Genomic DNA, 17,282 nt, shown 5'->3' with positions numbered 1-17,282 from the left:
TGCTCTTTTTAGATCGCCGAAGATTAATGTTTTAAAGATGGATCACGTGCAGCACTGGTAGTTTTTTAATAACGTGAAAAAATAAATATCCCTGGGTCTCGATTTTTAAATTGCAATCTGCAGCTAACCTAGCATCACCTTCTATCATCCTTGGCCCCGACTCAACACACATCACGGTCATTCTTTGCTCACTTTTGTTTAGTCTTCCAAGTTACAGTCCTCACGTCTTTCTTTTGTCTGTCTAAAGAACTTAATGTGTGTGTGTGTGTGTGGTTGGCTCAGCCTCTGTATTGTTCAGCTCTGCTCAGGCTCATGTCGTACGCAGCAGTCGTCGAGCACCATCGCCGTCTTGAACGCAAACCCAGCGGGTTTTCAAGAATGCAGCGGTGGTTCCAAAAAAAAGAAGAGCGAGGAGAAAAGAGGAGGGCGGCACGCCACTCGGCCGAGCGTGAATGTCAGAGAAGACGAGAGGAGACTCCAAAGTCAGAGGAGATGGGATCCATTGAGTCAAGTGCTCACTGGAGAGAAAATGAAAGATGTGGAAGGAGGAGGAGGGAGAGGAGTTTTGGATGTCGGCTTCTAAGGTTTTGTTAACCGTGCACATGATTAGTCACTGCTGAATATCGTTTTAAAGAGCCAGACGTGTGTTTGCGTGAACTCCTTTGCATGCATCTGTCCTCCCACTTCAACTACACACACACACACGCACATGCATTGGGTTATGATGCATGGGGTGAGTTCTTGCCCACTCGTGTGTGTGTGTGTGTGTGTGTGTTTTTCTGGCAGGCTCTTGACAGGCCAGCAGAGCGAAAAATCCAACAAGTGGAGCTTTGAATCTTGACGACGCCTTTGATTCTAGACTCCAAGAACAACATCTCTCACCCTCTGCTTTCCATATATTAATCACAGAGGATGTGTAGCATAATTTCACATCTACTCTTAATCCCGTCTTTCTCCGAGGTGGCCTCGTAAATCTCAGACAGGCGTACGACTATCACTGGACATCCCGACGGCCAAACTCTTGTCACTGAAAGTCTTTTAACGGTTGGATCTGTTTCCAGTGCCTGTTTTACATCTGAATAAAATCAAATGTTATGTGTTGGATTAGTTGGGTTTTTTTTTTTTGCAACCACGCTGTCAAGTGGAGTTTGAAACTTCATTGTTTTTGTTCCCTGAGAAGTAAATACTTGGTCAGGGACAGTTGTCTTGAGACATGCATGTGTGCAGTGTGATCTTCTTGATCTCATTCAGGCGCCACTGGGAGTGAGAGGGAGTGGATTACTGAGAGATTTACTGGTCATACCAGGTAAAGACTCTCTGTGTGTGTGTGAGTGCTTACATGCATGTAAGTCTGAGATGGATCATGTGTGAACTAAGAGGATATAAGATAATCACTTGATGGTTTACATTTTTGTACCATGTTCTTTTCCGCGTCTGTCTCAGCGAATGAACTTCTCACATCAGAGTAAATACATCAGGCAAAAGAGGAACGAGTCTAAATCTCAACTGCTGCAGCGTCTCTGTCTGTCCTCACTGTCCTTTTCGCTTTCTGCGTGCATCCTTCTTTTCCTCCTCTCGCTCTGGCTCTTTTCCTGACACAAGCCCTCATTTGTTTGAAATAATTTATGAGGCCTTTCAGGAATCTTGGTGGGAGCGGGAAGGTCATTTATAAAACGGCCCACAGTGTGTTGACAAGACGTGACATCCCTCAGTGTTTACATGTCCTGTCTGTCATTCAGGCACAGAGGTTCTTGACTCGCTCGTTTATAATTAGTTCAGCTAATGAGGCTCGAACCCAGATAACCTTTTTGGTGTGAAATCTTACAGTTCAGTGAAGTGTCTGCAGAGTTGCTGCCGTCTCGTAGTGCGGGTCAGGGGTTTAAACTCGGCAAGGGTTTAACTGTGAGATGTTAGAGGATGCATTATGTGAACAATAGGACATGGACACCTATCACCTGTGGTTTACAGGCTGTAGCATGAGCAGAGCAAATGTCAGTGAATGCAATGCGTAGGTTCAGTATTGTTTTGTTTCAGTTGTTTGACAGGGTTTGTTATTATCTTGTGCAAAAATAAACAACTTATCACTGTAATGACATTCTTGGTTTGTAGAATATTCTATATGGAAAGTGAATAACAATAATTATGATATTGAAAAAGCAGATGGATATAAGTGTAATGCACGTCCATATACATGTGTTGACTTCCACTGCTCCGTGACTTGCACATAAAACTGTACTCGGTGACTTCAGCTGCCTCAGTGTTGTTTACTTTCATACAATAGCATGCTGTACTCAGCATAGTACTTGTGTGCATAGTGGTCTTGTTCTTTTGTTCATATGAGGGTCACTTCAAGACCGTGACCAGTTCATAACGGAGTCTGTTGCATAAACGCAAACTTCTCTTATAACAGAATGAAACTGCTGCAGACTCTTCACTAACTACAACAATTCTCTAGTTAAATGCAGTTTTCACACTTTCATACTTTCCAGCTGTTATACTTCATCTGCACCCATTTTTGCCCCGAATCAGGTTCGTCACGCGCTTCATTGAGCTGGACGGCCTCACCTGCCTCCTCAACTTCCTGCGCAGCATGGACTACGAGACGTCGGAGAGCCGCGTCCACACCTCCGTCATCGGCTGCATCAAGGCCCTGATGAACAACTCGCAGGGCCGCGCTCACGTGCTCGCCCACCCGCAGAGCATCAACACCATCTCCCAGAGCCTGCGGACGGAGAACGTCAAGACCAAGGTGGCCGTGCTGGAGATCCTCGGTGCCGTGTGCCTGGTGCCTGACGGACACAAGAAGGTGCTGCAGGCCATGGCACACTACCAGAGATATGCTGCTGAGAGGACTCGCTTCCAGGTGAGAGAAGCTACAGTGCGGCTCATGTTCCATACTCCACCCGTGGGTTTTGAACCCTAGTGAACCAGCAAAAAAAAGGAGGCAATTAACACCATTCCTGTTGCCAGTGGTTGGTCTGGTCTGTGGTGTTTCTCCACCCATGTGTAACATGTGATGTCATAAATGCACTAAAAACACAACGAGTCAGAGGACAAAGGAAACGACAGCAACACCACAGTCTTTACTGTGTTTGTATCTTTGGTTTCTCGTGCAGACTCAATGGGAAGTGAATAATTTTAAGGAGGTAATGAAATGAAATAAAAAAGAGTGCTGGCCTAAGCTGTAAAAAGTTAGGTTTGCCAAGAACATACATAGCTAGCGGCTATGCTAATGAAGAGGCATTTTAGCTCTTTGCACCAGAAATGATGTAGGAATTAGCAATTGTTCCAGAAAAGATCCAGAAGAAGAAGAAATTAGCACGTTCACCTGGGTCTTGTATTCCCACTTGTACGAGTTGCAGCCAAAGCCGATTAAAAACCTGCGTGCATCGCTGAGTCATTTGACTCGGGAGTGAATGCTGATTAAATACATTTCCACTGGTCTCAGCTCGGAATTTAAATGTGTTTTGACCAGAGTGAGTCAGGTATTAGGGAGACTCTGCCGGACGAGACAGCGGGCAGACGAGGAGGCATGAGAGCTATTTGAGACAAACTGAAATAAATCAAGCTGAGGTCATGTTGATAAGTTGGAGACTCGTGCTGCTGCAGACTGTTGGCCTCAGGCTAAGTCAACACACGGGTCATATTAAAGGCAGGTGAGGACGTCCAGAGTTATGGAGGTCAAGGAATGTGAACATTTTTAGTGACTTGCAGGACTGAGTCAACAAACCACATCTCACACGTCCCCCAGAGTGCGTGGTAAATCGTGCCATCGTGGGCTAAGTTAACACAACAGGAGCCGAGTGATTCAGTGTCTCAGAGTGTTTTTAATTTTGTTTTGGATTGTGATTAAGCTGCTGAAGTATGTCAGGGGGTGTGAGGGTGAGAGACGTACGGATTGTGACCTTGTGTCACCTGATTCTACGAGACTTTACTAACCAGGTCTTCACTGACATGTTGCGTGCCGTTTCTCCCGTCCTTCGTTGATCGTGTAGACACTGCTGAACGAGCTGGACCGGAGCACAGGTCGCTACAGGGACGAGGTCAACTTGAAAACAGCCATCATGTCCTTCATCAATGCTGTGCTGAATGCTGGAGCTGGGGAGGTCAGTGTCTTTTCCTCAGAGGGAAATCTCTGTCAATGATCTTTTGTCTTTGGCTAAATTGTTCACTCTTTTTCAGGACAACCTGGAGTTTCGCCTCCATCTAAGGTACGAGTTCCTGATGTTGGGCATCCAGCCAGTCATCGACAAACTGCGAGGACATGAAAACGCCACTCTGGACAGGTGAGAAGGAGACATCCATCCACCTCTGTGATTATTCTGCAGCTCAGTTACGGTATATTATACCCTTTTGTTTAGGTTAGCAAATCATCCTGCACATCAACCAACTCACAATTTGGCTGGTGTGCAATTTGTGATGATGAATCCGGTTTAATACTCGATTCGATGATTGAAGTTAATATCATTTTGGAAGAATATTTGAAATGAACTTACTCTGAAAGGACAACGGGAACACAAGGAACATCCACTGAAACAATCAAGAGAACAAAAGGGAGAATATTATGCTTTGGTCAAACAGGTGTGAGGAGACATTAGAGGAGAGTGTGCAGTCTGCTTCACACATTTAAAAGTGTGAGAATAAAACTTGATAATCCTGTGACCAACCACATAACCACACAAAAAGTTATGTTCTTGATAACCCTAATAAATCAATGTAGCCCCCATCACTCGTGTATTATTAGTCAGTCAGTACTTAATGTGTCCGTCTTATCTTCGCAGTCAGATCTCTTATGAACAAAGAGTTACAGTTAACCTGTTCAGATGTTTGGATGGTTTATCCATGAGTAACAATCTTTCAGCTTCAGCTGTGGATATGAAAACACAAAGGCGGCTTTGAGACTCATGTTAAATGCACATGTAGTGTGTTCTTTAATCAGAGTCTTCTTTGTCTCTTCAGGCACTTGGACTTCTTTGAGATGGTGCGGAATGAGGATGACTCAGAGCTCGCAAAACGATTTGATATGGTGAGTAATCTCACCATCATCTTCACACAACAGGCCAGTGTGTTGCCAGAAGATGGAACCAGAGATTGCACCAATTTGTTTGTGTGGTTTAATTTGTTTTTAATTTGTTTCTTCATTCAAGAGTGCTTATTTTTTCCCCTCAACAGACCCATGTAGATACCAAGAGTGCAGGTTCTATGTTTGAAGTGATCAAGAAGAAGCTGAGCCACACAGATTCCTACCCCCACCTCATCTCCATCCTCCAACACTGCCTGCAGCTGCCCTGTGAGTAACTCCTTCAGAGGTCTGAATAAAAAACAAACTGTTCACCATTATTCTTGAGACCTCGATGTTTCTGCTCGTAACTGTGCATCCAGATAAGCGTGGAGGTGGAACCCTGCAGCACTGGCAGCTCTTAGACAGGATCCTGCAGCAGATCGTTCTACAGGACGACAAGGGAGAGGACCCCGACATCTCTCCTCTGGATAACTTCAATGTGAAGAACATCATCCGACTGTGAGTGGGATCTTATAATCCCGTAACCCGAGGCATGCACTTTATACAAAACCACACAGAAAGTAAACACAAGTAGCCGACAAGGCGCTGACTTCTCCAATCAAATGAATCTCAAGACTTCAGAATGGACGTTCAGCTTGTTACGGGTGATGTTACGACCAGTTTGTTACCATGAAAGCATTTACAGTTCATATAAATGTAAGGACTAATAACACTTGTGTGCTATGAGTGGATATTCAGGCCAAACCTTACCCTATAATTCATGTCGGTGTCAGAGGAAGTCTCTCTTAAGTGCACTGTGCTTCCAGTGCTTCCCTCCAAGTCACTCTCACTTCTGGGAAAGTGTTGTAGATAATGTGCTTCAATCAGCGTCGCGTCCAACCGAGAGATGAATGACTAAGGAGGTGTGGCTGCCTTATTTCTGAATATTTGCAGCAATCATGAATCATAAGCAGTGAAGGTGAGGTGAAGGCGGATGCACGGAGAATGGGAGGAAGCCATGCTTTCAGGGTGACGTGGTTATAGAAGTGGAAGCTGGACATTTAAAGGACATTTCAGGTCATGTGATGTCATGTAGCAGAGAAAGAGGAGTGACTCAAGTTCTAGTAAAGGATTGTATTTGTGGGCAAAGTTTGAGATTTGTTTCCAAACGGTCATTGATACTCAGGGGCGGCAGGTTTGTGTAGCCTGGTGTTTAGACCTTACAGTACATGTGGTTTGTGTTTCTCCTTCCTTGTGCTGTCATTCTTCTCTTTCACGTTCGTCCTTCCCGTCCACTGTGCTCATTTTAGTTCTTTCTGCACTGAGCTCTTGGATCCACAGTGAATGTGTTTAGTCTCAGTGGTGAAATCACCCAAAAATATGTAGCGTTGTGGTAAAAACTTGGCTTCGACTTTGTTCACTAATTCAGCCTCCATCGTCTGAGCAATCAGCACACATGAGTGTAGTTCTTTCCGCTGCGCACAAACGGTGAAACTGGATGCCTCGTCTGAGTCCGGATGTCCATTACTGTCCGTTGGAGATTCATCACAGAGGTCAAAAACGCTGAGGTTCGACTTCTTGCTTTACATTACTCCCAAAGCATAGCTGCGTGTTTCCATAAACACTCTGGGAGTAAATTATGTCTGGAAAAACGGCATCAACTGAGATTCCCTCACTGCTGTGGCTCTGTGCCGGAGGCACCGATGGTTAGAGGGTGAAAACGTACAGTCTCGTGCCGCGGTGGCTCAGAGGGTGAGGAGGAGGTGGAGGGGGAGGGGCCTTAAAACAACTGTTAAAACAACTGGGAGACAAAGTCATTCATCATCTGTGTCTACCATGACAACGGTTCAGAGTGTTCACAGGTGTGTCTGATCAAAAATGAACGCTTTTGTACGGATCACAGTTTTTCCACAACGTTGTAAAGACAGTTTTTTTTTAACTAAATAAAGTCATTGTGTCTTTTTGTTATCGTGAGCCAGATCCATCGATCATTACCTGAGCTGTAATTAAAGCAGCACTTGGATGACCTAATGATTCGCCTTTAAATGGCAGCAGAACATCAGCACTCACTGAAACATGTCTATATTCTCTCCTCTAGCTACGGCTTCCCTCGATGCTCAAGGTTTTCACTTTCCAGTCTTTATTTATCTGAACTAATCTCTGAAATAATCCAGTTCAGTTCTTTAATATACTTGGAATATAATGTTTTTTTTTTCCACTGCTTCATTTGCAAAATCACTAATTTCTCATCACTAAATTTCAGTTTTAGGTAATCCTGTTCATAACTCTGCATAAAATTGGTTTCAGACATGCAGCTTTAAAAACAACACTCTGCGTCAACCTGGTCAATAATAGTTCTAAATCTGACAAGAGTCATTGTTAGCTGTTAAAAGATTTGCAATCCAATGATAATACATTTCCTCAGAAGTTGAGGATTGACGTGGTTGAGCAGTAGTCGGCCCCTTTCTTCTTCTTTTTTGCAAGGCTGTGTTTGACTTCTGCGTCTGCCTCTGTCTGACTTGTGTCTGCTTGCTCCACAGGTTGGTCAACGAGAATGAGGTGAAACAGTGGCGCGACCAGGCAGAGAAGTTCAGGAAAGGTGATTTGTGTTATCTCTTAAATGAGTTTTACAGAGTAACAAGGGCTCATCTTCTGCTCCTCTCGACGTGCATTTCCTCACGCTCCGGTTTGCGCTTCATTATAATGTGAAGCGGCATCATTTGAACACACTGTCTGTGCCGCTGCTTCCTGTTCAGATCATGTAGAGCTGCTCGGTAAACTGGAGAGGAAGGAGCGAGAGTGTGAAACCAAGACGCAGGAGAAGGAGGACATGATGAAGACTTTGAACAAGATGAAGGACAAGCTGCAGCGCGAGGGTGTGGAGCTGCGCTCAGCCAGGGAGCAAGTCCTGGACCTGTCGTCACGCATCAATGACATCGCTGTGAGCAATCACTGCACAAACTAGTATTAATGACATCATTTACCACCATTCTTTTTTTAAAACTTTATTTTTTATCGTCCATTTCTTGTCCCACAGTGCGGCAGCTCGTCTTTCCCTCCTCCTCCTCCCCCTCCTGGTGGGCCTGTGCCTCCCCCTCCGCCCCCCATGACCGGTGGCTTCCCACCACCGCCTCCGCCGCTGCCGTTCAGCTGCCCGCCTCCTCCGCCACCTCCGCCGCCGCCCGGTGGGCCGCCTCCTCCACCGGGGGCCCCTCCCATGTTTGGAATCCCACCTCCTCCTATTCCTTCCTCCTTCAACTCGGCGAACACGCTGCGTTCCAAGTCCATCCCTCAGCCGTCTCACCCGCTCAAGTCCTTCAACTGGTCTAAACTAGGAGAGGTGAGAAGGCAAAATGTTCTTTTGCAACTACATGTATAAAAGTTATCCAGTTTTTTTGTCGGTTGAATGTTAACCCCTCGTGTTTCCCTTCCGTTTTCCAGAATCTGATCAATGGAACCATCTGGAATGACATCGATGACCTGAGAGCGTTCAAGATTCTTGACCTCAAGGACATAGAGAAGATGTTTTCAGCCTATCAGAGACAGCAGGTTTGGATTTTGTCTCAAATACTCTCTTATGACTGTGTGTGATCATTTTGGCGAATATTAACATATAGAAATCCTCCAGAATAACAGTTGTTATTGTGAGTAACTGTGTGAACACACGTGTGTGTGTGTGTAATGAACTGAGGGGAAGAGAGATATTATGAAGGCCTGTTTCCACCAAGCGGTACAGTTTGGGTTAGGTTTGGTGTGTTTTGTAGTTATTTGTGTTTAACACTTTACATTACAGCTTGGTAATAACAATGGAAAATGCTGAGCTGCCACTCTTTAATGGACCGGCTCTAGGCGAACACGAGGAACTGTTCACTGCTGAATGCTCTTACTATAGCGATGCCACAGAGCTCCAGCTTCGCCCTTTATATCTGCAGAGCGTTATTTGTGTGAGAACTGCTGCGCTGTCTGGGTCTTCATGGGCTCATGAGTCAGGACTCAAATAAAGAGGCGATTCACTGGAATCATATTGGACCCGGGTCTAATTAATAGGATAATAGCAGTATGCGTGCCTGTAAGCCAATTACCTCTTTCTGTGCTGCACAATAATTGCATACCACTTGTCATATGATAATATTGGGGTGCAGTTGCATAAATTGATATATTTTACGACCGCAGTTGAAGTGCCCTCATTAATTTCTAGTAATGACAGTCTGAAGCGAGGAGGAGCTTCACATAATCTCTGTGAAAGAATGCCTGCATTAGGCATTTACTGCCATGTTTAAAAAGCCCCTCGACAACAACAAGCACAACTCTTCTTTGCGGGCTTTTATTTAAGAGTAATGGGTCATTTGAGGCCGTTTCTGACAGTGATTTACTGAGAGTATTTATTTATTTATACAGAGCAGGTTTTTATTGGCACAGGCCAATGGGTAACTTTGGATCTTTATGAATGTAGCCACATAAAAAAAAACAGAGATCTCCCTGGCTTTGACGTCCTGATTCCATTTGGCAGGAGCAGGATTCAATTCAACCAGACAATATTGCAGTGTTGATACATGGCACGGTTTAAGCCTGTCATTGGTCTCTCTTTCAAAAATAGGCTCTTGTTTATGTTTGCCCTCTGTAGGGCCGCGCTCATTTTTCATATTCTTGTTTTTGCATGTCAGGGCAGATGTAGATGCAATCAGCAGAGAAAATAATAATAATATAACCGTGCCTTTCTAACCTCTGCATCACAGAAATATTTGAGCTTTTCAGTGAAGATTTCATGAGCTCTTGATGACTCGGGCAGTAGGTGGTGATTGTTGTTCTCACTGGGTTCTCTGAGGGCTTCTCAGCTTCAGCTTGTAGTGTGCATAGTTACTGTTCTCTGCTCTATAGCCACCACTCTTTCAGCTTCAAGTGCTAATCTTTGCATGTGTTTTCAATTTTTTTGTGTGTTTCTCTGCGCTCTCCGACTGCCCGGGCAGGATCTGCTTAATAACCAATCCTTCAAACAGGTGAGTTAAAGGCCTTTTTTTTAATTTGTTTTCACGGTTAGCTTCAGAACATTATACCTCTGTTGCTCTGGCATCTTCTCCTCTGTGCAGCCAGAGGTCCACCCGCTCTGCAGAGCTCCTCAACATCGCTCTGCTCAGTATTTGGTTGTTTTAGGTCAACCTCACTGCTTTTGTTAGCACGGTTTCCAGCTGCAAGCAGCTCAGATCAACCTTCTCTATACTCGACCTGCTCAGCATTAGTCAGCAGACGAGTTGGGGAACATAGTGGATCAGAAAACATAGCTTCAAGGAGACTGATTGTTGAGCTGATTAAAACTATAGACCCAAGTCTTGATGAAAACAATCTGCTATTTGTGTGAATATGCAACTGTTTGCTAATGCATTTATTATAAAAATCAGTTATCTTGTCACGTGTAAAAGGATTGAAGCAAGAAGTCACAGGGAGAGAAGCTGGAATCACTTCTATAACTAACATAAATCTATAATGCAGGGTTATCCAAAGCATGCTGGGAAAATGTGCCCACAAAACCACCAACACTCCAAAGAAAATGAATGAATGAATGAAGGTTCATAAGTGTCTGGCCTGTAGTTTTGGGCAGTCAAATCTTCGTCATTAATCTTCATCACCATCATTGCCTTATTCTTCATTATCATCTACATTTCCATCTTGATTACCGTCATCACCATGGTCATCACTCATTGCCTTAATTGTCATAATTAATCATCATGAACTGAGCAGGAAAAAGCTGACTTTAGATGCAGCCACTCGTGTGTGTGTGTGCGTGTGTGCGTGCGTGCGTGTGTTGGTTGCTTTGCACGAAAGAAAGAAAGAAAAAAAAAGAAAACCCAGTTCAAATACTTGACCACATTTCAGTTACGTCACTTGATGACTGTTCTAAAAGATGAAAGGACTAGTCTCCGCTTAAATTCAGTTTACATGCTATACCCAAGCTGGCATTATTGGGCTGAGTGTGTGGGAAGAGTGGGCTTTGGCAGCGCCAGTGAATGGGAGTTGCCCCCACAACCCAGTGCCAGGCATTGAAGGTCAACACGGGCATGGAAAAACGACACTTTCTTTACAAGCCGCATCTGTTTTACACACGTCACACCCGGCAACCTCAAATTCGGCATTTTCTGGCGAGCAGGGATCCAGCTTGGACCATAAATAGAACGCGTTTAACATGCAACTCTGACCATTTCTCACAGACGTGTGTTCTTTCCCCTTGTGGATTTATAATTTACTGCATTTGTGTGCAGCTTACAAAAATATCTGGGCTGGCCTGAGTCCAGTTCTGAGCAGTGTTTCCTGTTCCTCTGAGAGGTTTATGGGCCTGCCTGCATTGTGTTCGCTGCAGTGACTCACCAAAAAAAAACCTCCTCTCCTCTTTAGATCTGCTGCTCACTGGGGCATGATTTTTACTTTTTTGTATAAATGTCCAAGACTTTTTTAAAAATGTGTTTTCATACAACCTCAGTCATTTTTAATGAGACGTGCATTACGGCCTCTGAGCATTGATGCATTACACGTGACATTCGGTGCAAAAACAGGTCAGAGAACTTGACCTGAAGCCAAATGAACTATTTGGCTGAGTTGCAGCGTTTTAACTGTGAGAAGACGGCGATCAAACTCCAACTACTGACTTTTTGGTTTTTACAAGTTTTTAACTTAATCTGCACCAAATGAACACAGCGCTGCGAGATGCTCAGACAGAGGTCATGAGATGTCGGACAGATGTGAGAAGAAAAGGGTTTCATTGAGCATGCTTTGCGTTTTATATGAGCACATAAATAGAGCTGCGGTGCCAGCTTGATGTGCTGTTTTTTGTATCTTTCCGCAGAAAGAGACCGGCTCCATGGACGACATATACGTCAGCACGCGGAAGGTCAAAGAGCTGTCGGTCATCGACGGCAGACGCGCACAGAACTGTGTCATTCTGCTTTCAAAGTAAGGATATAATAATAACTACATTATGCCCACAATAGACAAAGAGTTAAAAATGTGTTTTTATACAAGCGGCGGAGGCCAAATAGTGGCCCACGGCCCCTTCATGGGTCGTGAAGATACTCGAGGTGGACTGTGAGAGAATCTGAAGAGATTTTGGAATATTTTACTGAGCTCTTCCATCTCATCAAAACCAAAAACTCTAGTCTAGAGCAGCGTGTGATCATGGGAATCCATGGGATCCATGAATAGAAATACAGATTTCTATGTATTTCAAAAGTACACACATATTTGATACTAGTAGCATCATTTTTTGATATTTTGATGAAGAAATGTCACATATTGTATGTTGAAATTAAAAGTAGTCATCTTTAAAATAGTAATAAAAGTAATAAATAAAAGCACATTGTGTGTTCTTTTACCTGACATGTGGACCCCTCACATGATCACAGTGGAACAGAACACATCTCTTGTGATCATGTGACTAAAGATTGACTTCATTGTAAATGTGAGAACGGCTGCATGAGAGTATACGACTGACTGAAATGTCCTGAGAACAGGCCGCTGTAAAATCTTGGGTCACCAGATGCATCTGGATATGGAGCTGCTGGAGGCAGGTGCTCCTTATGTCTGTGAGAGGAAATGTGTTTTTGATCGCCACAAAAGAAACATCTGTCAGCGTAATTGAATTACCATCTATGTCTCCTCAATGGAAGTCACTGTCTTGTGAAAGACAGAATGCATCGTCCAGAAGGGGGATGTGTCTCAGACGGCAGTTTCCAAATTCAATGAGCTTTTTGAAATAAAGGTACATAAACCCCTCGAGGGAATTAGAGTCCCATTATATCTGTGCTGGAATCAATTGTCATCATTTAAGATCCACTCAACAACGCAGCGTTTGTGTGTCTCCCAGCAGCTGTTGATCTTTTTTCTTTGCAGATCAATAAACAGGCTCCCTGAGATCTTTGTGTCTGACAAAACTGTGGCACGCTCCCTCAACTCACTTTTGCATCAATAGAAAATAACCCAGGGGTACAAACCGGATCCTAATGGGGTCAGTAGTTAGTCAATAAGGCCCTGATGCACAGACTGACAAGGCTGTTATTGATCACAACCTGGCACACTTACCGCCGATCACATGCATTGAAAAACATCTGTGCTCACAATGGTTCCTCCCCGGCCCACTCGCAGTTATTTAATTGTATAAATTTGCTGCGATGTGGCACTTAATCACAAAATCTAACTAAAACAACTTTCACTTAACAATTTACTTTTCATTTGCAGGTTAAAAATGAGCAATGAAGAGATTAGGAGGGCGATAATGGAGATGGATGAGAGAGAAGAGCTGGCCAAAGATATGCTGGAGCAGGTAAATTCCAGCGTTTAGGAAAGTTTCGAGGACTTGGATTCTGTGGTGATTTCTAACACCCTAATTTCTAATGTAGAGTTTAGTGCGACGCATTTCAGCGGCATAAACATCCAGATTAAATTTGGCCTCCTGTCTTTGCAGCTGCTGAAGTTTATCCCAGAGAAAAGTGACATTGACTTGTTGGAGGAGCACAAACACGAGTTGGAGCGCATGGCCCGGGCGGATCGCTTCCTCTTTGAAATGAGCAGGTACGCAGAGCACTTGTATGTCCAGTAATACCATGTATACCACTGTGAGTGGAGGCCTCTGACTTCAGGGTGATTCATCATTTATCAGACAGCAGCGACATTTGAAATCACTGTTTAAACTTATCTTAGAATCTTCTCTGTTTGTGTAAGATAATGAATCTTTTTCATTTTCTTTTCTAAAGTAATACCCTGTCCTCTCTCTTTCCCTTTCCCTTATCATATCACGTTTGGACTGATTATTATTAAGTTATTTCTATTTTTAATATCCTTGATTCTTCTTTGACATGGGAATGTCTTACAAACCTTTTTTTTTTTCTTAAATTAGATGATAATAGGCTGAGAGATGATGAGAGATGTTGCAAATGTTTTTTCTCTGTTCTCCTCGACAGAATTGACCACTACCAGCAGAGACTGCAGGCTCTGTTCTTTAAGAAGAAGTTTGCAGAGCGTCTGGGTGAAACCAAGCCCAAAGTTGAAGGTATGGACACACACAGAAAACTCCAAACTGACAATGAATTCACGACCATGAATAAATGTCAAGGGTCATTTTGTGTCTTTCTACCGTCCATTCAAATTGGAAGTGCATACATTTGATCTCCAGTCCACAAACACACTGCGCTGGATTTGACTTCCTCTGGGAACGACTCTATATGAAACAACGTCACGTAAATGTACTGACTGACCTGATGCTGGAAATATTCACGTGCATGAATAATCGATGATACACCTCAGCAAATGTGCTTTTTTCCACATTTTCACAAGATGACGGCGCTCATTTGTGACCAATTCTTTTAAATTGAATTTGGAAAGGTTATACTGTACTGTACTGTACTGTACTGTACTGTACTCGGGTCGAGAAAACAGAAATGATTGAGACACACACTTGTTTCAAATACTACTACTGTTACTACTTTTCAAAGTTTGTCAATCATGTGTACTTGCAGTCATTCCCCTGAGAATTTGAACTTCAGTGCGTGTCTGAAAGCAGCTTTAGATTCTCTGATCAATTCTCTCCTGTGTTATGACAAAGTTCTTTAGTCTGGGGTCATACCACCTCACTGTATTATACACACAGTTACAGAACGACACACCAACAACTAAAAGTGTCGTCACCTTTCGAACACTTTGACCAGTGCATTTCCCGAAGCCCTGTGAAGTCCCGTCTGTATGCTCAGTGTGCATGTGTGGAGTGTGGATGCTTGAAAGCAGCTCGCCAACTGTATATTTGGCCCTCTTCATTTTTTCCCCTGCAAACCAGCGTCCAGGTTACCAGGGAGGCTGTTTTGGAAAGCTGGCCCATGTTGCGAGGGGGGAGCCTCGCTCATAAACACTGTAGCCGACTTCAAAGCACCAGGGAAAAGGCTTCCAGTGACACATGTGTACATGTCCTGTACTGACGAAGTGGCTGTTTCAGCCACAGCTACTTGAAAGTCACGTCTCCAGTGGGATTAATGTCTCTCCGGGCTTTACTAAACACATCATCATTCTTGTGCCAACGTAATCCAGTGAGCGCGAGTTTAGATTGAAGTCTCCGGTATATTTGTTGTGAGGTTTAAGCGTTCCCAGACCGACTGCGCTGTTCGTCAATGCCGTAATGTTGTCGAGTTCTCGTCTCCTTTTATAATTCATCTTACGTTGTCATAATGTCTGGAAGAAAGTGTGTTTCCCTGGACCACCCAACATGTTGAAAAGACGGTGCGGTGTGCAGCCAAGCCTGACTGCGTCCAACAGAACAGGGTCAGCGGAGCCAGGAGAATAGTTCCCATGCTTTATTACAGCACAACGCACTGTAACAATAACAATACACATTCTGTTAATGATTTTCACATTCACACTGAGCTTTCCTCTGCTCTGTAGAGAGCGGGAAGCACCTGCACTCTGCCAGACCAGTGTGTTCCCGGGGGGGGGGGAGGGAAGGACAGTTTGGGATTATGTTTGGAATATTTCCCTCCCGCTGCTGTTTTATGGATGGATGGAAGAACTTGATAGGTTTCCCCACTGAGCTGCGCTATTTTTGTGGGGAATATTGATCAATCATCGAAGGAGTGCTAAAATATGAAAGACAGGATCAGAACCTTTGGGCCCCAGACAGATGGTTCTTTAGTTGCATGTGTCTCCATTAGGGCTGAGACCGTGGCAGTCGGTGGAAAAAGACCAGATTGTTCTTCCTATAAGTTAAAGGTTTCAATATCCATCACCAACCTATATGATTTTTCCAACTGCTTCCCTCTCTCTCTCTTGTTTTCTTCAATTCTTCCTCAGCTCTCCTGAGCGCATCCAGGGAGGTGGTGCGGAGCAAGCGGCTCACTCAGATCCTGGAGGTGGTGCTGGCCTTTGGCAACTTCATGAACAAGGGCCAGAGAGGAAATGCCTTCGGCTTCAAGATCTCCAGCCTCAACAAGATCGCCGACACCAAGTCCAGCATAGACAGGTGGGCCACATACCAAGAATTTCCCCTTGGGGATCAATAAAATATTCTGATTCTGATTCTAAATTAATTTGCAACTCATTCATATGTTCTGAAAACATAAACCACAGAGCTCCCCAAAATGCAAAGTAATAACACAGAACTCACAACATTGTTGTCCCTAATGACACTGAATAATCATAATACTGATAATTGTGATTTTGGCCATACGTGTTTTTTAAACATTTAAAAGCATAAATGTTTCCACAGAACAAAGAATATACTGTAATTTAAATGGGAGAATTTGAAGAGTCCATTTTAAGGCCCACTTGCAATACCTTCATTAGCCACCAGTGTGCTGTGGTTAACATGTTGTTAAAAGGAAAACACAGCTTAGATATGTAGAGACATGAATAATAATTACAAATCTTGTTAAACTGTGGTAAAGTCTCCTTGAGTCTGTGTTGATTGACGCGTTTAACCTTTGACCCGACAGGAACATCACCATGTTGCACTACCTGATCATGATCTTTGAGAAGAACTACCCGGACACGCTGCACATCCTGGAGGATCTCTACAGCGTCCCAGAGGCTGCCAAAGTCAAGTGAGTGCACAGTCTGTCACTGGAGGGCGGAAGAGTGTGGATCTACTCTCTGTTTCTCAATTGTTGTAGTTTTTTTTTTTTCCTTTTTGGCTTCCCCCCCACTAGGGGTCGCCACAGCGAATGATCCACACAGAGGTTTTAGGAGAGGTTTTTACACCAAATGCCCTTTTTGACGCAACCCTTGGTACCGACACTAGGATTACTCAGGATGTGGGGCCAACTCAGGAGGTCCAATTAACAATGAGCAATGGGGATTGGGTACCTTGCTGAGCCCTTGACTTAGCAGGGATTTGAACCGACAGGCCCCCCAGTTACAAGCACAATTCCCTTGGGAAAACAAAAGATGTATAATAATATCATTGTGCTGTATATTAGCCAAAAACCTTAACACCGTACACAGAGTCTGTGTAAACTTACTAAGGTTCTTCTCTAACACAGATTTACATTTTTTATTTAAAATGAAAACGTGGACACAGAAATATCCCAAAATGTTAGAAAGTAAAATAACAAACATTTCCTCTGTCTTTCTCTTAGTTTGGCTGAGTTGGAGAAAGAGGTGAACAATATCAGGAGTGGACTGAAGGCTCTGGAGGCGGTGAGTTGTTGTGTGTTTGTGTCATGTTTCCGCCCTTTGGTTCTTCTCTGGTCTGTAATCATGTGTTGGAGTCGGGCAGAGCGGGACGGCGGGGTGAGGTGTCTTAAATGCTGCTCTT

General features: G+C 43.9%; 1 protein-coding gene across 5 annotated transcripts in view; it reads left to right on the top strand.

The window, feature by feature from the left end:
- Positions 1 to 17,282, top strand: part of daam2 (dishevelled associated activator of morphogenesis 2) — an 85,833-nt gene that overhangs the window by 60,561 nt on the left and 7,990 nt on the right. For 4 of the 5 annotated variants that reach the window (XM_044047927.1, XM_044047926.1, XM_044047925.1 and 1 more), the window contains 18 exons: positions 2,530 to 2,863; positions 3,996 to 4,106; positions 4,183 to 4,286; positions 4,960 to 5,026; positions 5,173 to 5,290; positions 5,383 to 5,521; positions 7,543 to 7,601; positions 7,759 to 7,943; positions 8,040 to 8,342; positions 8,444 to 8,551; positions 9,970 to 9,999; positions 11,838 to 11,944; positions 13,226 to 13,310; positions 13,452 to 13,558; positions 13,948 to 14,036; positions 15,821 to 15,989; positions 16,462 to 16,569; positions 17,104 to 17,164. In XM_044047927.1, the coding sequence (XP_043903862.1) occupies positions 2,530 to 2,863; positions 3,996 to 4,106; positions 4,183 to 4,286; positions 4,960 to 5,026; positions 5,173 to 5,290; positions 5,383 to 5,521; positions 7,543 to 7,601; positions 7,759 to 7,943; positions 8,040 to 8,342; positions 8,444 to 8,551; positions 9,970 to 9,999; positions 11,838 to 11,944; positions 13,226 to 13,310; positions 13,452 to 13,558; positions 13,948 to 14,036; positions 15,821 to 15,989; positions 16,462 to 16,569; positions 17,104 to 17,164 (2,284 nt within the window). The remainder of the gene's footprint in view (positions 1 to 2,529; positions 2,864 to 3,995; positions 4,107 to 4,182; positions 4,287 to 4,959; positions 5,027 to 5,172; positions 5,291 to 5,382; positions 5,522 to 7,542; positions 7,602 to 7,758; positions 7,944 to 8,039; positions 8,343 to 8,443; positions 8,552 to 9,969; positions 10,000 to 11,837; positions 11,945 to 13,225; positions 13,311 to 13,451; positions 13,559 to 13,947; positions 14,037 to 15,820; positions 15,990 to 16,461; positions 16,570 to 17,103; positions 17,165 to 17,282) is intronic. The other variant, XM_044047924.1, reaches the window with a different exon arrangement.

This window comes from Solea senegalensis, linkage group LG16, assembly GCF_019176455.1.
Source record: "Solea senegalensis isolate Sse05_10M linkage group LG16, IFAPA_SoseM_1, whole genome shotgun sequence".
NCBI classification, from domain to species: domain Eukaryota; kingdom Metazoa; phylum Chordata; class Actinopteri; order Pleuronectiformes; family Soleidae; genus Solea; species Solea senegalensis.
Note: the sequence above shows the minus strand (reverse complement) of the source record. Positions and strands in the feature narration are given on the sequence as shown.